This window comes from Tiliqua scincoides, chromosome 1 (genome assembly GCF_035046505.1).
Source record: "Tiliqua scincoides isolate rTilSci1 chromosome 1, rTilSci1.hap2, whole genome shotgun sequence".
In the NCBI taxonomy this organism is placed as follows: Eukaryota; Metazoa; Chordata; class Lepidosauria; order Squamata; family Scincidae; genus Tiliqua; species Tiliqua scincoides.
The window spans coordinates 82,098,188-82,121,012 of record NC_089821.1 but is presented as its reverse complement, the minus strand read 5'-3'; the positions used below and the strand labels follow the sequence as shown (position 1 = coordinate 82,121,012).

Sequence of the window (22,825 nt, the reverse complement as noted above, 5' to 3'; positions counted from 1 at the left end):
TCCAGCAGAATGGTAAGTGCCGTTCACACAGGGAAAGTCTTTGCCGGTGTGCAATGGTCTCCACTTTGGAGACTGCTGGTTTAGGGTCAAAGCACACATTCACTTATGGCCCAGTCCTATCTTCTACAGTTATTGCTATGCAGCTATGCTGTTGGAGCATGATTGCATAAAAGGTTGGGGGATGGGGGATGAGATGGCCTTGGAGAGGTTAATAAAAATCTTTTTTACTTACCTCCCCATAGGCCAACTGGCTGTCCATGGGTCTTCTCAGACCTACACCAGCACTTTTGCTGCCATAAGTCCAAGGAGTTCCAAGGAGAATCAGGGCAAGTCCAGGAAGCAGGCATAAGATCTTGACGTGTGCTGCTACTGCTGAGATCCTCCCCTTCTTACCCCTGAACCCAATCCCACCTGACCCAATCCCCACCTTGATCATCCCCTATCCATCCCCATCACCACTGTGCCTGGGTCAGTAGGCATAAGAACATAAGAACAGCCCCACTGGATCAGGCCATAGGCCCATCTAGTCCAGCTTCCTGTATCTCACAGCGGCCCACCAGATGCCCCAGGGAGCACACCAGATAACAAGAGACCTCATCCTGGTGCCCTCCCTTGCATCTGGCCTTCTGACATAGCCCATTTCTAAAATCAGGAGGTTGCGCATACACATCATGGCTTGTACCCCGTAATGGATTTTTCCTCCAGAAACTTGTCCAATCCCCTTTTAAAGGCGTCCAGGCCAGATGCCATCACCACATCCTGTGGCAAGGAGTTCCACAGACCAACCACATGCTGAGTAAAGAAATATTTTCTCTTGTCTGTTCTAACTCTCCCAACACTCAATTTTAGTGGATGTCCCCTGGCATCTGTGATCTGCTGTGGAGCCTCTGGCTGTTTGTGCCAACGGCTTCAGAACACATGGCAGCAAAAGGCCTTTTGCACCACCATAACAGGACTTGCAGTAGCAGATCACAACATCCACTGCTGTAGGCCCTGCATAGAATTGGGCATGAACTGCACTTTTAAAAGCATGCTCAAACCCAGATGCACCTTTTCTTTAAGGAAAGAAATTCTGCATTAGTGTGGCACTCTGCAACCTATGTGCTGAGCTATATGCTATGCTACTGGGACCTGGCAGTTTGATTCTGTCAGACTGCTCCTCCACTAGCTGCTGGTTCACCTACAGGCCCAATTCAAGGTGCTGGTTTTGACCTCTAAAGCCCTTTACTGCTTAGGACCAAGGTACCTGAGGGTACCTCCCATATATTTTGGTCTACTCCCAGAGATCAACTGAGGGGGCCCTCATGCATGTGCCACCACCAGCAGAAGTGAGGAGGCACAAGGCTGGCCCAAGTCTCCTTCAGTACTGGGCATGCCAACTCAGGTGCCAAATGCTGCCCCTTTCATCCAGTTATGTTCCAGCCTCTGCCCCTCATATTCTCCAACATTCTCACTCAGCACTCTCCTCCCCTCCCCTCCCCACATTTCCTCTTCCTCTCTGCCCTCCTCTTCCTTTTCCAGTCCAGAGACAAGAAACAGGAGCAGTGAGGGCAAGTAGATGGACAGAGATGGGCACCCCCTCATCTATCTGCTGCCTGGAGCAACTGCTTCAGTTGGCCTCATGGATGGGCCAGATCTGGGAGGCAGCAGCAGGGAGTAGGATCTTCTCAGCTGGGTCAACACAATTATGAAATTCCCTTCCTTGCCGGGTATGAACTACTCCTTCAGTGGCAGCATTCTGGTGGGGGTTAAGAATATTGTTATTTCAGTTTGCATTTGTGTAGTGCTAGTTCGTGGTGGGGATTTTTGTATTATATTGACTTTTTTTCTTGGTTTAATGCTTTATGCCTGCTTTTATTGCCACCTTTGACAGCTGTTGTTTTAGTATCATTTATTGCTTATTTTTTCCTGTGCTGCTACTTTTTTTTAATGCTCCTGTATTATATTTTTATGTATTGCTGATGTTTTTATGACTTTTTGTTCTTCTTCCTCTGGATTTTTTGCATTGTCTTTATGTTGATGGTCTCTTTGTTTTTATGTAAGCCATCTTGGACAGCCCCAGTACTGGGGCAAAGGCAGGGTAAAAATGTATTGAATAAATATGAGGTGCTATGGAGGAGAGCAATCAGGATCAAGACCACAATGCATAGGAAGGGGGGAAGGTAATCCCCTTCAAACCATTTCCTCACTGAAAATCACCCTCTGAAACAGCTGTTTGCTCCTGGTGCAGCTGTTTCTTGCAAATAGGTATTTGGGGAGCAAACAGCAGCAGGGGAGAGAAATTTCCAGCAGAGGGAGAAAGTGCTCTTCCCTCACTGGATAGTCCTGCTCTGAATTGGGGGCCCCTGAAGCAGTTCTACTTTAAGAAGAAGCACTTCTGGTTTAAGTACAAGATCAATTAACAGTACAAGATCAATTAACAATTAACAAGATCAATTAACAAGATGCAATTAACAGCCCAATCATAGCCAAGGCCTGCACTGACAGAATGCACATTCTGCCAACACAGGTTGCTACAAAAGTGGCATAAAGCACTTTGCTATAGTGAGGGGAGCCAGCACATTGGCAGGAAAACCACAGCCTTCCCACATATTGCGGCAGAGGTCCATCAGCGTAGATAAGCCCAGAACAGGGGGCAGAACGGGACGGAGAGAGGGCAGGAAGGAGGCTGAATGGGGCAAGGGGAGAGCAGAACGAGGAGGAGATGGGGCAGGGGTGGGTGAACTGGGCCCAGAAGAGGGGGGTGGAGTATGCCAAATTACAATCCCCTCCCCAGACCTGATCTGCCTGCATGGATCAACACGGACTTGTGCCAGTGATATTGCTAGCACAGGTCTGAGCTGACAGCTCGCTGCTGCTGGGGTTTAACCCAGGGCAAGAAGACACATGTCCCTTTACCCCAAGGAGATGCAGCGTAGCTCATGCCAGCAGGGTTTAGTTAGCATTGGGCTGTAAGTGAATTCTACTTTGACCCGTTGTGTGACCAAGAGAGAGGTGAGGTAATGTATCTGGGGCTGCCAGGGCCACCGAGAGCACAAGGGCCTCCACTCTATCCATCCTCATGTGGTCCATGATGTTGTAGGTTGCTGCTGACAAGAACCCTGGAAGGGGGAAGGCAGCCATCAACTACTACTCTGAAGACTCTGTAAGCTCTAAAGCTGATGCTGTTGGCGGACCCTTTAGCAGCAGGAATGCCTTCACAATGCAGATTGCCAAAATTAACTGGAATAACAGAAGCTTGTGGTGAGCAAACAGTACCAGAGTTTTATGCCTGCGGAGACAAATAATATCCTCTTGTATGGAAGGATAATTTGAGAGCAGAATTATTTTTCCAACAAGGTTAGTGTTTTACCTGCAATCCTTAATAATTTAAGTTCAGTTGTTCTGTTCTCTTCTTCCTGGGAGAGCATCAATGTGCAGAGTTCTTTTTCCCTTCTCATCATTCTCTGGATCTCGCATGATGAAATAATGGTTCTGATCTGTGTGTTTTTTAAAGAAAGCAACAGCTCTGTAATTCCTGAACAGCTAAATACATTATTTGCAAGTTTTCTGTGCAGTGTGTGGTTATAGTAGATGAGTTCTTAAAGTGCAACATTTAAAAATAAAACACAAAGAAATGTAATACACAGAAAGTGAGGTTAGGATTGCAGCCAAAATGTTACATATGTCATAATCTCATGTTTCTCCTCCTTTAAAATAGCAATCAAGCTGCCTAGATCCAGATCTGGACCTCAATGCTGTAGGATGGGGTTTTAACCCTCTGTCCCTCCACTATTTGTATACACTGTGTATGTGCAACCTCCTGATTTTAGAAATGGGCTATGTCAGAATGCCAGATGCAAGGGAGGGCACCAGGATGAGGTCTCTTGTTTTCTGGTGTGCTCCCTGGGGCATTTGGTGGGGCCACTGTGAGATGCAGGAAGCTGGACTAGATGGGCCTATGGCCTGATCCAGTGGGGCTGTTCTTATGTTCTTATTTGCTATTATTGCTAATGTGGGGCAAATAGGCACTTTGGGGGTTATTCTTACAGGGACAAAAGAGCAGAGGCAACCCCCCCCCCTTCACCCACACTGTGAAGACAATAGGAAAGACCTTAAAGGGGTCTGCCCAGGGAGACTTTTGGAAGATTTGGGAAAGCCTGGACTGGGGGCAGCCAAGATATAACTAAGTTCTTCCACCTTTGGCCATGACAGAGCCCAGTCTTGATCTGCCCTATGTCACTGCTACTATTTTGAAGGGAGAATAAACACAGGAGAGGATGATGACGTATTTTAACATCTTGTGCAGTTTGGCCCTTGGACAGGCAATCATAGAGGCAAATTACAGCATCCTTGGTGGCTTCTGTATATGGCTGATGAATTATGCTTGGCTTAATGAGTCATATTTAAACTACAAACATTGGATTTACACAGATCTCCCCCAGTGAGATGTACCAGTTTTAATTAAAGCCACTGAACTGAGGACCCAATACTAACTAACTTTCTAATGCTGATGCAGCCATGCCAACAGGGTGTCGTCAAAGTAATGGAACATTTGTTCCATTACCTCAGGGCTGCACTGCAGTTGCATCGGCATTGGAAAGTTGGATAGGATTAGGCCCTGAGTCAGTTTAATGCTGGTTAAAACTGAAGAAGGTGATCAGGTTTGGGCTGCACAGGACTTGAATCAGCTTCTTCCACTGAAAAAATGTGCAGATGAATTAGGGGAACTTAATGCAGAAGGCTCTGTATCACTGAGGGCAGCATGACTCAGCATGACGTGGACAGTACCCAGTGCAGCTGAAAGAATTCTGAGGCTTTGTCCTGCAGCCCAGGATGTCCCAGTTACAGTTAGCGCAGATTTGATTTGCACTGCTTACAGCACAATTTCCATGCCATCTGCTCTTTTTATCTAGTTTTTAAAATCTAATGTACATTTTTTCCCTTTTTGCATTCACAGGTCAGTTTATGCCAAGGTAACCTGGCTGCCACTTGAACCATACAAGCAGGATTTGCTGGTTTGTTGCCTCTTCAATTGTTTTTCTTTACTTTTATCTGTCCAAACGGATAAGCCTCTTACCATATAAACAACACTGGGTCAAGATCATTATGCAAAAACGGAAGCAAGAGGGAAAATCCCTCACAACTGACAATGGAAGAAACAAGGAAGGCAATAAGACAAGACAATCTCTGCCCACAAGCACACTCTCTCTCTCACTGTGCGTGTGACAAGTTAAACAGGGGAATCTGCTTAGTGCAGAGTGGTTGTGACTCACGAGCCAATTTCAGGTGGGTCCCCATTCATTTCAATATTTTATTTTTAATATAATAGACTTGATGCTACCATGCGATGTGACTGCATTTTGGGAAATGTTACAGACCTGTACTTTTAACAAGCTACTCTGAATATTCTTTTAACAATGATAGTAAATGGGACTTATTCCTGGGTAAGTGTGGGTAGGATTGCAGCCTAGGATTGTGAAAAATTTTCCTGCTTGATGATGTCACTTCCGGTCATGACATCACTTCCAATGGGTCATGCCAGATTCTCATTCTAAAAAGTGGGTCCCATCTGGGCATCAAATTAGCAGTGACTTACATCTAAAACACCGACTCCTATCAGGGTTGAATTTAAGATTTGAGAAATAAACTTTCAAATCTGGCGCCTGCTTTCAGTGCATTTGTTGCATTTAAAAACATTGTACCTTGTATTGGCTAATAATGTGAGCTGTGATATCCCTGGCTCCAGGCTCGCCTCAGCCACAAACTCATAAACTACAATAAATTTCTTCCAGGCTTCTGTCATAATATGGGGAATAATAATAGGCCACCTTACAGGGTTGTTGGGAAGGAATTGTGTGTGAAGGGATTGTGAGCTGAACACTTTCCACACGTGCTGCCTTTGACGCATCCTCGGCATCACCTGGCAAGACAAAGTCCCAAACAACACAATCCTCGAATGAGCTGGAATTCCTAGCATGTACACACTACTGAAACAGAGGTGCCTGCGCTGGTTTGGTCATGTTGTGAGAATGGATGATGGCCGGATCCCAAAGGATCTCCTTTATGGAGAACTACTGCAGGGAATGCGCCCCATAGGTAGACCACAGCTGCGATACAAGGATATCTGCAAGAGGGATCTGAAGGTCTTAAGAATGGACCTCAACAGATGGGAAACCTTGGCCTCTGAGCGTCCCGCTTGGAGGCAGGCTGTGCAGCATGGCCTCTCCCAGTTTGAAGAGACACTTGCCCAACAGACTGAGGTAAAGAGGCAAAGAAGGAAGGCCCACAGCCAGGGAGACAGACCAGGGACAGACAACTTTTGCTCTCAGTGTGGAAGGGATTGTCACTTTCAAGGAATTGGCCTTTCCAGGCACACTAGGCACTGTTCCAGAACCACCATTCAGAAAGCGATACCATAGTTGTCTGAGACTGAAGAATGCCAACGACAACGTGAGTGAAGTGCTTTGCATACTCAATAAAAGAGTTTATATCAGAACTTTTGCATTAGGTAATAACATTTTAGTATGTATACCTGTAGTCTACGATGTGTTCCCCTTAGGGTGCAACCCTAATGAACTTTCCAGCACTGGGATAGCTGTGCCAGTGGGGCATGTGCTGCATCCTGCAGTTGGGGGGCACTCATGGAGGCCTCCTCAAGGTAAGGGAACATTTGTTCCCTTACCTCGGAATTGCATTGCTCTTATGTCAGTGCTGGAAAGTTGGTTAAGAGTGCGGCCTTAGTCGCTCCTATTTAGTCCACTCCTATTTGCATCTAAAGGATAGCGCTCCAAGCTCTAGGGGAAAGGGCTGTCACTCAGTGGTACAGCTCAGGAGTTGCATGAAAATAGTTCCAGATTTGATCTCTGGCATCTCTAAGGTAGGACTAGAAAAGATCACTCGGTCTAAAATCTTGGAGAGAAGCTGCCAATCAGTAGGTAAGCAATACTGAGCTAAATGAATCAATATACCAAGGCAATTTCCTATGTTTCTAGACGGAGACATGGTTTAAAACTTGAGTACCAACTACAGTCTTCAGTAGGGCTTGAAACTGCAGAGTGCTCTGATGTTATTATTGTTAAGTATTCTTCCTATGCTGTCCAAACTTCTCTTGTACGTCACGAGTGGGCACTTGCTGCAGGCAATGTGTATGGTGAACGTATACACTGAAAAAAATGATCATTGGAATATTGTAACTGTAGTGGATAAATTTCGTTTCTGCAATGCAACTTGGGTAAACAATTTACTATCTTTTTAAGGGCGTTTTCACTTGTGCGGCTGTAATCAACTTTGTTTCACCTGTGAGGCTGGAATCAAGAGGCTCAAACTGTGAATATAAGACATACAGTGACTGCAGTACACTTCCACTTTTTTTTCCAAATTCTCTCCTGCATTAATCACATTCATACAAGACACAAAACACACTTTAATGTCAGCTGTGAAACCACCTTAGAACTGTGAAACTTGCTTGATTCTCCCCGCGCGCACCCCACCCCCCAAAACCCAGGCATTCTCCACATTTGCTGTAGGGGGCACCTAAATCAAGGCATAAAAATGAGTTTTCCACATGAAGCAGGGCAAGTGCCCAGTCAGTCAATGGCTGCCTATTGTTTGTCAAACAGAGAGCCTTCTGCCACTGGAGAGGCCAAGTGGACTACTGAGAACTTAGACTTTCCCTTGCTCTTGTGGATGAGTTATGTGAAGCTTTCACCATAAATCCATAATAGACAGGCAGCAGAACAATTCCAAAACTCATTTTTGAGGGTTAGAAGCATAAGAAGAGCCCTGCTGGATCAGGCCAAAGGCCCATCTAGCTCAGCATGCTGCTTCCCACAGTGGCCCACTTGCTGCCTCTGGGAAGTCCACAAGTAGGAGAGAAAGGCATATTTTTTGTCCACCATTGCTCCCCTGCAAATGGTATTCTGAGACACTTCGCCAATTTTACAGTTTATTAATGCAAGGTCTATTAATCCCCAGGAAACCACGTGCACATCTTTAGGGACAGACACCCCACAAGTCAAGAACCACAGACTTGGGCTGCTACTTTACAACATGGGAAAAGAAACCAGACCTGCCCATGACTTACAGCAAGTCTGCATAGTCTGTTTATTTCAGAACCAGATGTGTTCCATAACTGAAAAAAAGAAGCTCTTCAACCTCACCTTGCTGGATATAAACACGTCATAAAATCTAAACATGTCATAACATTTCAAGACATTATTTAAGGGTTGAACTACCATTCTAAATACTCAGACGGATTTAATAAACGTAGGCTACATCAAATGACTGAAAATGCAGGTATGCTCTCTGCAACACATTGCCAGGATAACCACAGGAATGGGTGCAGATATTATCACATGGGGGCATAATATTCCCTTGCTCCAGCACTGGGACAGGAGTTGCCAAAATCACTGTTGCGCTGGCAGCGGGAAAAGTACCTGTGTGTTGTAAGGGCAAAAGTCAGAGGCCATAGCTCAGTGGGAGAGATTCTATAATATATGAGTCCCAATTACAGAATCTCAAATAGCTGGTTGGGAAGGAAACTTTTCTTTCTGAGACTTTGGAATAGACAGTTCTGGTTCAGATGGATCAAAGTCCGATTACGTATCTGGCAGCTCCTTGTGGCCAGAATAATTCCACAAGGGGTTTTTCAAGGGGATGATTTCCGTGGCCCTTGGTTTGAAAGGCTGGGGTTGGGGGGTTGTTTCCATATGGTACAAGGGAATTTGCATCCTGGACAGTTCTGTCCTAGACAAATGCATCCTGACCACTGGCATCCCTGGACATTTGAATCTGCTATTTTATTTTAGTGTCCTGGTCATTTGCATCCCAAAATGTCTGGGACACAGAAAGAACAAACGCAAATGTCCTGTACTGGGACACATTTATCTCACAGTGGTCAGCCAAATGCCTCAGGGAGCACACTGAGGCATTTGGTGGGCCACTGTGAAATACAGGAAGTTGGAACAGATGAACCTATGGCCTGATCCAGTAGGGCTGTTCTTATGATCCTCAGTAAATGAAACACAAAGTATGCCTGCTCCTCCAAAAAGACCACATGGAAGATGGTGAGCCACTTTCGTGCCCTCACTCCTTCCTTGCATAGTCCCTTTAAACAGATCAGGAAGTGCAGAATGCACTGGCAGAGCCCTCACTATGTCCCGCACTTCCTGTTCTATTTAAAAGGACTGAGAAAGGAATGAGGTAAGGGGGCCTGATTGTCACCTTCCACACAATTCTTACAGTGGTGCCCCCCTTCTTAGAAGTAAGGGATAGGAAGAAGATTGTGTGATGCTGTGCCACCGAACTGTCTTCCTCTTAGCTGGGTGGATGGGGAAACAGTGGCACTGGTGAATTTTCTATGCCTCAAGCTTCCCTTGGGCTAGGTCTGCATGGAGTGCTGGTGCAAAATTGCTTATTTTAAAAATCTTTGTAGTTAGAGGAGCTGGGAAGGTTAGGAAAAGCAACAAGACACAGAATGTATACTGTAAGATATATGCCACTAAGTCCTGGTTTAATTTGTCTGAGCTCTGAATTCACTATATGCCCTTAGAGGAGGCCTCAGCCACCCTCCTTCGTCTGCTACATGCGTATGATGACAATATAATATTAACCTACCTTATAAAGCTGTTGCAGGGATTACAGATATAACGTCCATGAAGGATACTGAACATGGCTTTGTTAGGAATATAAGGTCCTAACACAAGATCCTGTAAGGCAGAAGCCGTATTTGGGCTTTCAGAAACCATGAAGAGTCTCCATGGTTTCAGAAGTGCTAAGAGCATGCTGGCAAAGCTCTCCCACACCACTCTCCTTACCCCCACCTTCCACTCTTCCCATGGGCAGTGCACCAATCTCCCATTCAAATATTTCATTTAAAAAAAAATACCAGAACTAGAATAATTTTGCCGATCAGGAGCATTGTGTACTGCTCACAGATGATGAAGGAGCATCCTTATGTCAGAAACGTGCCACATCAGAGCTTCTTAAAGCAGAAACACTATATCACAAAAGTCACAGCCAACCTGTGTTATTCGTTGCCACCACATACTGCCAGGGCCAGAAAAGTTAAACAACGAACCAGGCCAGATAAATGAAATAGTATGGTTTCCTAGCTCAGTTTACCTAATGGACAGATCGATACATGTGAATGTTACACTGTATATTGGTCAGAAAATTCTCTTGTTCCCAAGCTAAAAAGTTGCATGAACTGCTATATGATTGATTTGCCTGCCAAATTGATTTGGTTTGTTTGTCAACAAATTATAACTGCTGCTCAATCTTCACTAATAATTTAACTGAAATTGAGTCATATTGCATCATAACAGCAGGTAAGCAAGAAATAAGCTTCTGAACAGATGTAGGTAGACATAGTTATTAATTTGAAAGCAAAGCGAGCATATCAAAGTTAATGATTATTATATTAACGTACGCAAATATTTATTCTTGACCTGCAGCTGTCTCAACATACTTTATGAAGATGGGCATGTATCATAAATGTTGTGTTTTTATAGACTTCAAAACGGCAAACTGAATTGATCTCTCTGGCACAAATATGCAGTGCGCTTAAGCCTTTGTAACGATCCTTGTGGCACACAGATATCATTTTAGGACTGTGTAGTCCACCCAGTGGGCTCACCGCTTTGAGCAGTCTTTCCATATACTTTTTCTAGAGAAGATTCATGCATTCCCAAAGTGTATGTATACCAAACTGGGAAGCTGCCAGATGGACATACTTCCCAAAAAGGAGGGCTAGGCTTCCATCTCTTTTCTAAAGGACACTAATCACACTGAATGATCTTCCTCATGTATCTCCACAATGATACAGGGCTCTGCTATTACTCCCAGTTTTTAAGAAGTTTGAATCTCAACCTAGCTCACCACAGAGAATGAAACCACCGCTTCTCTCTCCAGCTCCAACCACACTATTACACTTTCTTTCCTCTTTCCATTTCAGAGTGAACACACTCTGAGGGAAGGAACACATGTTCATTTCTCTGCCACCATCCACAAATATAAGCCCCTCTGGTTACTTACAGCTACTGCTGAAGTCAAGGAGAGGATGAGCATTAGGATGGTCCACATGGTCCCCTCTGGTGTCTTCCTTTCATCTCTCAGACACAGGACCAGAGCGCACTCACTTCAGCGGGCTCTTGGGTGTTCTTCAGCAGGTCCCCACAGGCTCTTTCATTCACTCTGTCCTGCAGAGTTCTTCAGCAATTCTCATCTTGTGCCTGTGCTGCTGTTGTATCTGCCAGTGAGCACCAGTGACTCCCCTCAGTGCCTCTCTGCAGCAGGATGCTCGACTCCACCAAAAGCTACAGACACTTCTATGGTCTGCATTCCAGATATCTTCACCCCCCCCTTTCATTATTCATTGCTATCGTTGTCCCGTCGGTGAGGAATGATCAATTCTTCACGTTCCCATGAATAAGGGAACAAGCAAGGCTCTTACATGAGTTTCATGAGGGCAACAAGTAATCTATCAAGGGGAAGACAGTTGTTATTCTGGAGTCTGGGAGGGTGGGAACAGAGAGATTCCTTGCTGAAAAACAAGAGCTTTGCACAAGGTGGTTGTAGGTCTGCTAACCTAAGTCCAGAATGTACATTCCTAACGGGTGCAGGCAGATCTGAAAGGGACAGAGTAATTTCAACAAACGAGTCAGCTCCATTCCTGCAGATCTATAGGCAGGAGCAAGGTTCAGTGGGCGGGTATGGAATATGATCCATTGCACACACCCACTTGGGTAGGGATTCAAATACTTCTTAGAACTGTATCAAAGCTATAGATCCATATACAACAGTATAAATAACAGCTGCTAGATCTGCAGCTCAATTCTATCCACATTTACTGAGATGCAAGTCCTACTGGACTTAAACAGGACTTACTCCTATTTTTACACAAACATAGTTATAGCGCAATCCCATGCATATTTTTCACAGAAGTAAGTCTCAGTGTGTTCAACAGGGCTTACTCTCTGGTAAATGTATTTAGGATTGCAGCCTTGTTTAATTAATTTAATTTTGTGATTTAGAATCTGCTGGTCTCCTACAAACACTTAGGGCCCAAATCTATCCAAATTTTCAACACTGATGTAGCCATGCCAACGCGGCATGTGTCGCATCCTGTGGCGGGGGGGCGGCAGTCACAGAGGCCTCCTCAAGGTAAAGGAACATTTGTCCCCTTATATCAGGGCTGCATTACGACTGCATCTGTGCTAGAAAGTTGGCTAGAACTGGGCTCTTTAAGTAGCTTACAAAATCAAACATGTAAATGCCTCATAGATACATGTTTCAACTTTCCATCTCTTCCATACAAATATTATTCTTAAATAATAATTATTCACTTATTTGTGGATTTTTATACCACCTTCTCCTAGGATAGTAAACAAAACTTAGTGCTTAAGCAGTTATAAAATAGGTCATAACTCTGAGTCCATCCTTGCAATTTCTTACAATTGAGTTACACTAATTATAAATTAGTAGTGCCACATATTTTTTTTCACTGCAAGGACTGCTGCAAAACCAGTTCATTTTCATAGCATTATTGTCCCAGATAGCACATTCAAGAGTTTCTTACCAATCCTCATTTCTGATATTTGATCTGCCACAAATACTAATTTGGGTGGAACAATATCACAAATGAGGAAAAAAAAAACCCTTTGGCTAACACCGAATTAAATAAAAGATATTCCTTATTGCAAAATGCGAGAAGGCAAGAAACTATATGATTGATCATCAATCATAATTTGATCAGATTAAGTTTCCACACAGTAGCTGTCTTCTCTTGAATTGACACCATTAGTCCACTCAGGTATTCCAGAGAATATAGACAGCATCAGACAACATTGTTCACCAGCCTGCTCTCACCTCCCCCCCCCCCCGTGCAATTAACAGGGAGATTATGTACACTGCCTGCACACTCACTCAAGAGGTGGACTGTGTGACTGCTCCTCCTACTCTGAATTCTAGTAGCATCCAAAACACATAATTAGGACAGATTTGGTAAGACCACTATGCGAAAGAGGAGGAGGGATGGATTATAAACCTGCATGTTAAATTATGGGGGGGGGGGGAGTTGATGGTAATTTTCTGAATAGACCAGCCAAACCACATAAATCAGAATTGCCTCTGCCAAACCACTGCACTTCAATACTTTTTCGGCTGGTTTCTCTTCTTTTTAAAGACCTGGTCTGAACAATTCTTTTGACCTTCAGTACAATAGAAGTGCTAGTCTTTCATGGGTGGACTAGTAAAGGATGACTAAGGGCCCAATCCTATCAAGTTTTCCAGTGCCAGTGCTGGTGCCTATGTGGTATGCACTGCTTCCTGTGTTTGGGATGCAATCACAGAGGCCTCCTCAAGGTTAGTTTGTTCCCTTACCTTGGGGCTGCATTGCAGTTGCACCTGCGCTGGAAAGTTGGATAAGATTGGGCCCTTATTCACCTGGGGTAAAAGATTTATCCATGAATAAGGGCCCAATCTTAATACAACATTGAAATGAATGGGGACCCACCTGAACTGCAAAACCAGTTCATTTTTATAGCATTATTGTCCCAGATAGCACATTAAAGAGTTTCTTACCAATCCTCATTTCTGATATTTGATCTGCCACAAATACTAATTTGGGTGGAACAATATCACAAATGAGAAAAAAAAACACCTTTGGCTAACACCGAATTAAATAAAAGATATTCCTTATTGCACAATGTGAGAAGGCAAGAAACTATATGTTGTATATGTAATCAAACATATGTTTGACAAAGCTCCACCTTAAGTTGTGGCTTGCCCTGAATTTCCTGGTAGCACTTTCCACCATTACCTGTCCTGGACCCCTGGAGACCTTTCAAAAAGGTTACAATTCCATAGATCAGTGGTTCTCATGCCTTTAGCACCCAGACACACTTTTGAGAATGAGAATCTGTCAGGACCCACCAGAAGTGATGTCATGACTGGAAGTGACACCATTAAGTGGGAAAATTTTTAACAATCCTAGGTTGCAATTCTACCCACACTTACCCAGAAATAAACCCAATTTACTATCATTAAGAACATAAGAACATAAGAACAGCCCCACTGGATCAGGCCATAGGCCCATCTAGTCCAGCTTCCTGTATCTCACAGCGCCCCACCAAATGCCCCAGGGAGCACACCAGATAACAAGAGACCTCATCCTGGTGCCCTCCCCTACATCTGGCATTCTGACTTAACCCATTCCTAAAATCAGGAGGTTGCGCATACACATCATGGCTTGTACCCCGTAATGGATTTTTCCTCCAGAAACTTGTCCAATCCCCTTTTAAAGGCGTCCAGGCTAGATGCCATCACCACATCCTGTGGCAAGGAGTTCCACAGACCGACCACACGCTGAGTAAAGAAATATTTTCTTTTGTCTGTCCTAACCCGCCCAAAACTCAATTTTAGTGGATGTCCCCTGGTTCTGGTATTATGTGAGAGTGTAAAGAGCATCTCCCTATCCACTCTGTCCATTCCCTGCATAATTTTGTATGTCTCAATCATGTCCCCCCTCAAGCATCTCTTTTCTAGGCTGAAGAGGCCCAAACGCCGTAGCCTTTCCTCATAAGGAAGGTGCCCCAGCCCCGTAATCATCTTAGTCGCTCTCTTTTGCACCTTTTCCATTTCCACTATGTCTTTTTTGAGATGCGGCGACCAGAACTGGACACAATATTCCAGGTGTGGCCTTACCATCGATTTGTACAACGGCATTATAATACTAGCCGTTTTGTTCTCAATACCCTTCCTAATGATCCCAAGCATAGAATTGGCCTTCTTCACTGCCGCCGCACATTGGGTCGACACTTTCATCGACCTGTCCACCACCACCCCAAGATCTCTCTCCTGATCTGTCACAGACAGCTCAGAACCCATCAGCCTATATCTAAAGTTTTGATTTTTTGCCCCAATGTGCATGACTTTACACTTACTGACATTGAAGCGCATCTGCCATTTTGCTGCCCATTCTGCCAGTCTGGAGAGATCCTTCCGGAGCTCCTCACAATCACTTCTGGTCTTTACCACTCGTAAAAGTTTGGTGTCGTCTGCAAACTTAGCCACTTCACTGCTCAACCCTGTCTCCAGGTCATTTATGAAGAGGTTGAAAAGCACCGGTCCCAGGACAGATCCTTGGGGCACACCGCTTTTCACCTCTCTCCATTGTGAAAATTGCCCATTGACACCCACTCTCTGCTTCCTGGCCTCCAACCAGTTCTCAATCCACAAGAGGACCTGTCCTCTAATTCCCTGACTGTGGAGTTTTTTCAGTAGCCTTTGGTGAGGGACCGTGTCAAACGCCTTCTGAAAGTCCAGATATATAATGTCCATGGGTTCTCCCGCATCCACATGCCTGTTGACCTTTTCAAAGAATTCTATAAGGTTTGTGAGGCAAGACTTACCCTTACAGAAGCCATGCTGACTCTCCCTCAGCAAGGCCTGTTTGTCTATGTGTTTTGAGATCCTATCTTTGATGAGGCATTCCACCATCTTACCTGGTATGGATGTTAGGCTGACCGGCCTATAGTTTCCCGGGTCCCCCCTCTTTCCCTTTTTAAAAATAGGCGTGACATTTGCTATCCTCCAATCTTCTGGCACCGTGGCCGTTTTGAGGTTAAAACATTAAAATTTTGAGGTTAAAATTGTTAAAAGCAACTTCATAGGGGCCTGTTAAAAGTACAGATCTGTGACATTTCCCCAAATGCAGTTACATACCATGGTAGCATCAAGTCTAATATATTAAAAATACAACATTGAAATGAATGGGGACCCACCTGAAATTGACTCATGACCCACGTAGTGGGTCCCAACCCACAGTTTGAGAAACACTGCATAGATCTTCTGTTTGGAAGAAGAAATGAGGGATTTGATTCAGCCTCCCTCCTTCCCTTTCCCTTCCCAACAGGTGACCAGTAGGATTTTAACTGGCATTTGCCACTTGTAGCTCTACCATCACATCCCCTGCCCTTCCCTATTACTTTCCATAAGCTAGCATTTGCCAAAGCACTGGCAAAATTTTGCAGAAGGTCACAGGGCATAACCTTCTCCACTTAAGGCAGGGCTGGGAAAGGCTCCTTTCTAAAAGCTTCAGGGATGGTCTGAGACCTCCTGGGACCTGAAGCTGTGTGCTAAATGCTGTCCAGCCCAATTCTATCCACACTTTCCTGGGAGTAAGCCCCATTGATTACACTGGGACTTACTTCTGAGTAGACCTGCCTAGGCTTGGGCTGGTTCTCCCTTATTTGATGCCATACCTCCTCCTACTCCTTCTAGACTCTCCTCTCCTCCATGCACTTCCACTGGGTCTCATCAAAGTGCCCCAACAAGCCCTTTCTCCCTGCTAACTACTGAATGGTACAGTCCGGATGTATTGTTCAACTTCCCTGGGATCAAACTGTTTCCAAAAGCGCCAGTGTTCATATTGTATCCATTTTTTAAAAAGAATAAACTCTTACAATAACAGAAAGAAACGCAAGAAGCGTTACTGTAGCTAAACTCCAAACTTTGCAGCTTCCCAGCCCCCCCCGCAGGAGAATGGCACGGTCCACTGCCTGCTTGGAGCCTTGGAACGGTGCGTCTCTGATGAGCCTAGCAACGGGGGACGAGGAGGAGGGCATCCTTTGCAGGGTGCAGAAGATCAGAGCAGGTGGAGGGGTTGCTGCTAGTCGCCTTCCTAATGGCCTCCTCCCTCTCCCCCAGGTGGAGTGACCTGCACACACGGTAGGTGACCAGTAAAGGGGGAGGGTGTTCCTGTTGATTTCCTGCCTTTCCCAATGGCAGAGGGAACAGGTGCCCTGGTATCATTTCTGTGGGTGCCAGGAGAGTGGAACCAGGGTGACCAGATGTCATAACTTCAGGAAAGGACAAGGCACCCCAAAATATAGGACACGCAAGAAAAATATAGGACATGACAAGATAAAAGCTCAACACACTCGTTCATTGATATCATGTGGTTAATTCAATCACTATATTACTTATTATTAAATTTAAAACTGTATTACATGTGATTTATTAATTGCAAAAAAGTTGTGTGCAGCCTTCAGGGGTCCACTCACAGGGAAAAGGAGGACACTGAAGTTCTTTTCCAGGACACAAGGCTAAAAAAGGGGACATGCCCTGGAAAAAGAGGACATCTAGTCACCCTGGATGGGACTTGCTTTCAAGACCCTCAGACTATGCTTGATGGCACTGGGGAGCAGGTATTTGAGCTGAATGTGTAGAGCTGCCAGGCTGTGGCTCCAGCTAGCCAGAGAGCTACAACCCCTTCTCTATACAGCAGTGTGGCTGTACTGTATATAGGCATGTGCAGAGGGCACTTTGCTGCTCTCCACTGCTAATCCACTTCGGCCTAAATCCTAACCCACTTTCTAGCACTGGCATAGTGGTGCCAATGGGACATGTGGGGCATCCTGCAGTTGGGTGGCACTCAAGGAGGCCTCCTCGAAGTAAGGGAATGCTTGTTTCCTTACCTCAGAGCTGCATTGCCCTTATGTTGGTGCTGTAAAGTAGGTTAGGATTGTGCCCTTACTCGGTACAAGAGAAGGACAATTTTAAAAAATACCACCCTGCATCTTGGCCAATTACTTTTAAAAGACACATGTGCACTCTTTGGATGTTGAACCTAAAAGAGGGGACAATGTTAAGACAGGTAATATGGGGAACCAATCAGTGGCACAGGCAGCAAGTGTTTATGGTCTATCTGGGCAGTGGGGACTGTAGGCCTGGCTATGGCATAGATGGGGTGAGACCTACTGTCCTAACTGCATGTCAGCCCTCCGCTGCTACTGCTCCTTGGCTCTGCATGTACAGGTAAAACCACCTGTGTATGTGCTGTAAGACAAATTAGAGTGGCACTGTATCCTACCTTGGACTGGTTGGCTGCATTTGGCTATCTCTCTTCTAGAACTATCTCTGGAAAGTCATACTATGCTTGCTCTTTCTCTCAAAAGCCCTGCTTGTTTGCCACATTTATATCCTGCCCTTCTTCCAAGGAGCTCATGCTGATGGTTCTTCTCCCACTCTTTCATTTCTGCAACATTCCTGAGTAGCAAGCTAGGCCCTCTGTCACTCACTGTGCTTCATGGCTGAATGGGATTTGAGCCTGGCTCTCTGTGTTTCTAGCTAGTCCACCATTCTGACCATTTGCACCTTGCTGGCTCTCAGACACTCTATTTTCCTGTAGTTAATTAATTTGATATCCTCATTATTCCACTCCACGTGGGTTCCATTCCAAGGATGTGCCAATTTCCAAGGATGGCAAAAAAACTATGATTTGCACTATGGCAAATCAATTTAAAAAACAATTGCTCCAGTTATTTAAAAACAGCCTTGCTGACCCTTGTGATGTAAGATAAGAGTCATTAACAAGACAATCCATCAATCAGTCATCCTCCAAGAGCTTAGAAAGGAGCTACACTCAGCCCCTCCCTTCACCAATGCAAGGTGATCACCTTTCTTTCATGTGCTCAGGGGGAAGGGAGGGGGTTGCCTGGAGAGAGAAGGATTGATGGATTGTCGGCCAACTGCCCTCTCTCTCTCTCTCTTTCTCTTTAAGGAGGCTATTGTTAAAGGACTGTTCAGTTTTTTAAACTGATTTTAAAGAGATGCATTTTTCCCCTTCTCATTTGCAGGGGCCATTCGTGTTGAGTCAAATCTGTGTATAAATAGGCTGGACCTGTACTGCTTTTAAATCAAGTTCTCAAAGCAGTTTACAGCAATACCTTGTACTTTTTTGTCTGGTTAGGGACCAGAGCATGGATGAAAGTCAAAAACTGATAAATGTCAAAGCAGAGTCTTATTTAGCTTTCAAACTTACAGTCAATTCTTGTTGACTGCCAGGGTTAGGTTCCTGGAAAACCTAGTGGATACCAAATGAGCAAATACTGATTCATTGAGCCTATGGGGAAAATGGGGTTAGGTTCCAGGGGACCCTCTTCACCATTTTCTTTATCAACCTGAATCTTAACTTGAAGACTATGGGGCTGGGTGACAGTGACGGCTCATCAGCATCTGATGCTTCCTCTTCCATGCTGGCTATCCCTGGACTCATTGAAGGTTACTGGTGCAACAACAAGGCCTCAGCAGTAGGGAGGGGGTTACTTCACTCTCCTTCCTCCACCAGTCTCTTGGCTCCTTCCCTGGGCTTGCCGAGACCCCAGAGCAGCCCTCAGGTAGCCTTCCAGAGACCTCTCATCTTTCCACAACCTCTCTTGCCCCTGCCTGTCTGCTCTGTGCAGTGTCAAGCCCCCCCCTCCCGGTGCACTATTATAGTATTCACAGGTAATGAGAATAGTTACAGATAATGAAAGGTAGGTGGCAATCCTGCCCCTTGCAGATAAGTGAATTTGCAGATAGCAAATTCACATATAAAGAGAACTGACTGTATCTTGGCTAGTGAAAAGTATAAATATATAACACATGCAAATACATGCAAAACCTAAATAAAAGAGAAATAAACATAAGAACAATGTGGAAAATCATGGAAAGTTGGATGAAATTGAACAAAAGAGGAAAACATGTGAATTGTAATGTACTCTATGTGGGTCTGCCCTTGAAGATTGTCTAGAAATTGAAATTAGTGCAGTATGGAGCTGCCCAGGTGGTTGCTGGGCGTCAGTGTTATTGACTCTGTTGGCTGCTGATTCATTTCCAGGCACAATTCAGGATGTTGGATCTAACCTTTAAAGCCCTTTACAGTTTGGAGATCGGGGTACATTTACTTTCTTACATTCCTCCTGTCCCCAAAGATGATCTGAGAGGGCCCTCTTGTAAATGCCTCCCTTGATGGAGGTTAGGTGGTGGCAACAAGAAAGAAGACTATCTCTGTGGTGGCACTGCAGTTGTGGAACTCCCTTGTTTGGTTCTTAACAGCTGCTGCCTCTTTAGAGGTATTGTGGTGGGACTGAAGACTTTTTTGTTTCGAGTAGACTGTCTTTTTAACATGTTGAGTGGGTTGAGAATTTGGTTGGATATTTTACTTTAATCACACTTGTTTTATTACTGCTTATTAGCTGCTTTTATTATGTATGGTTCTATGCTCCCATGTATTAATTGATTATTTATCCTGCTTCTTTGTCTGGGAGTTTTATGTGCTGTGGATTATTTGGGCTAAGCTACACTCTGATGTCTTGTCAATTTTAGTGTTTTTATGTTGTGTTTTTAGTATTTTTTGTATTTATTTATATTTATTTTTAATATTGTTAGCTGCCTTGAGCACCAAGGAATGGCAGGATACAAATTTATTATCTATTGGAAAGAATTTGGCCATGTGTACTTTGTTCAATATGACATATTGTGGCATATTGTTGAGAAAAAGGAGCTGGAGCCATGCTTTACATGCGGCAATGGACTGCCACAGAAAATAGCATTCCCATGCTGAGTTCACCCACTTTCTCCTGTAATGTGTAGTAATGATTGTCCCTGTTGTCATCAAGTTGTGAATTACCCTGTCCCTGCCAGTGTCAGCCTGTGAAATGGAGCAGGGCTAGAGAAATGCATGATGATGCCATCAAGACATAAGTACTGCCATTTGTTTACTGGGGTCAGAAGGATTTGGTCCTGGGATACTACTTTCAGCATCTGCTTCATCATCATCATCATCATCATCATCATCATCATCATTATTTATTTATATACTGCTTTTCAACTAAAAGTTCACAAAGTGGTTTACAGAGAAAAATCAATAACTAATGGCTCCCTGTATGACTTGTGTAGTTCCACCCAAAACAATTGTGAAGATTAGCTGCTTTTCTCTTCCTTTCTCTACCAAAATAGACCTTGGTTTTGTGCCCTTGGGCATTATACCCAACAGTCTTGGTTTTGTTAACAGAGTAAGGGCCCCATCCTGTACAACGTGCACCGGTTCACAGGCACACGCCATTGCAAATGTGTCATAAGACACGTCTGTGACTCCTACCACTGGCCCAGCACCAGAACTGGCCCAGTGTGAGCCTACTCTGAGACAGTGCCAGTCAGAAGCTGGCGGTCAGGCTGCCTGACTCTTCCAGAGTGCTAGGCGGCGGAGAGGTGAGGGGGACATGGGAGAGGCGTTCCGGGGTGGGAGAGGGCAGAGGAAAGGCATGGCGGGAGGTGGGCAGGACCAGTGGAATTCAACTTCACTGGATCCAGAGCCCAATGTCAGATCTTGTGGCCCGACGCGAGACATCTTGATTTTGCACTGGCTAAATAGTTGAGAAGCCCCATTGCAGGGCCGTTTCCCTTACACGGGGGAAGGGGACGAATGTCCCTTCTCCCAAGGAGCCACCGCTGGCTGCCCGGTATGCTTAAGGGTGCTGCAGCAGTCATTTTGGCTCCACGGAAATCCTGTGCACCGGCAGCTCAGGGCCCACGGCAATCCTGTGCACCAGCTGCCCTGCTCCAATCCTATATCATTTTCCTGGGAATAAGTCCCGCAGTACACAATGGGTCTTACTTCTGAGTAGACATGCCTAGAATTGTGCTGTAAGTTTATTACTTAATATTCTGTGGCAAGCCTCAAGAGGTATTTACATTTGGATAACTGTGTGTCTTTCAGTGCGACCTGTAGCCCCTGCTGTGTGTTGTATTCATGAAATAAACAACCCTTCCTCAGGTTATTTAAAGCAGAGAACTGAAATGCCAGTGCTGTAACTCCACAGTTTAATATTTATCAACTGAAGAGGAGTTGGAAATGTTAAGGTACCTTTAGCGATGACCAGAGAAGAATAGTTTTTTAAACTTTGAGAAATAATCAGATGAACGTTGAGAATGGGCTATATTCCTTTCCTGGAGCTCTCTAACCGGGGACAGAAAACTGTACATGCATTTATTTGGTCAGGACATGTTAGTAGAAATGTTAGTAGAGGTAACATTGAAGCTGGGTCCTTTCCTACAGCAGGAATGTATCTTGTCTGAACCACATTTATAACCACATGAAGCTCCTTTAAAGTCAGTAATCCGTGGCAATTGTTTTCTGACTTTGCTGTTAGGATTTCTAAGATGCCACCTAAATGTGTGCTGACATGTTAGATAATTGGTAGAAAAAATTATCCTTGGCTCATTTCTAGGAGTCAAAAGTAGCTCCCACCCAAAGGAAGATATAGATTTCATGTTGGCCACGCCTAAGACTTGACAACTGTGTTGTCAATCTAGTAGCAGAGCTGTCCTCAAAAGTGAGGCTCCACCTATGCTGAAGGAGCCATAGAGTCTGGCCTTTAAAATGTTTGTTTCTGCTGAGGTCCTTGAATGTGTTTTATCTACTTTTTGGTTTGTTTCCAATTTAGATACTAACTTTAAAAATACAGTAGTTTGGTGGCAAGTTCAGCAACTTTTGATCCACCTTCAACCAGTTCAATTACATTTTATGCAAAATAATTTAAGTTTTACAATTGCAATGCAACTCTTATCAAATCAACATGTAATATTGAGATGGTTATACCACATGTTTATTTGATAAGAGTTATGATAAAAATTTCAATATGCACTCATTAATGTCAGACTCTTCAACACCCTGTAAGTCATATTTGATGACTTCATGAACAAATTTCAGAACCCATTCTCCTGTACGCTGGCTAGCAAAACAGAGTGGAAACAAGAGAAACCAACAAGATTAGTGCTATCTATAGGAGTCAAGTAATGAATGTGCACTGTGGAAAATAGTTATACAAATTTCAGCACCCCTCTAAGTCTTTCAGTCTTTTTCATCATGGCACACTGAGAAGATGCTGAAATTGTTAAGGCATACCAACAGTTATTCAACAATTGACAAGACATACCACATTGCCAGTGGAGGTCTCACATTCCTCTATGGCCCTAGTAATAAATGACCCTCTCTCCAAATTCCCATGGCACACCTGCA

General features: G+C 44.4%; 1 protein-coding gene across 1 annotated transcript in view; it reads right to left on the bottom strand.

The window, feature by feature from the left end:
- SCTR (secretin receptor) overlaps nucleotides 1-11,064 on the bottom strand; it is a 29,453-nt gene extending 18,389 nt beyond the window's left edge. Inside the window, exons 1-2 of the mRNA XM_066638151.1 lie at nucleotides 11,017-11,064; nucleotides 3,353-3,479 (exon numbers count right to left, since the gene is read on the bottom strand). Of these exons, the coding sequence (XP_066494248.1) occupies nucleotides 3,353-3,479; nucleotides 11,017-11,064 (175 nt within the window). The remainder of the gene's footprint in view (nucleotides 1-3,352; nucleotides 3,480-11,016) is intronic.
- Nucleotides 11,065-22,825: the final 11,761 nt, after the last annotated feature.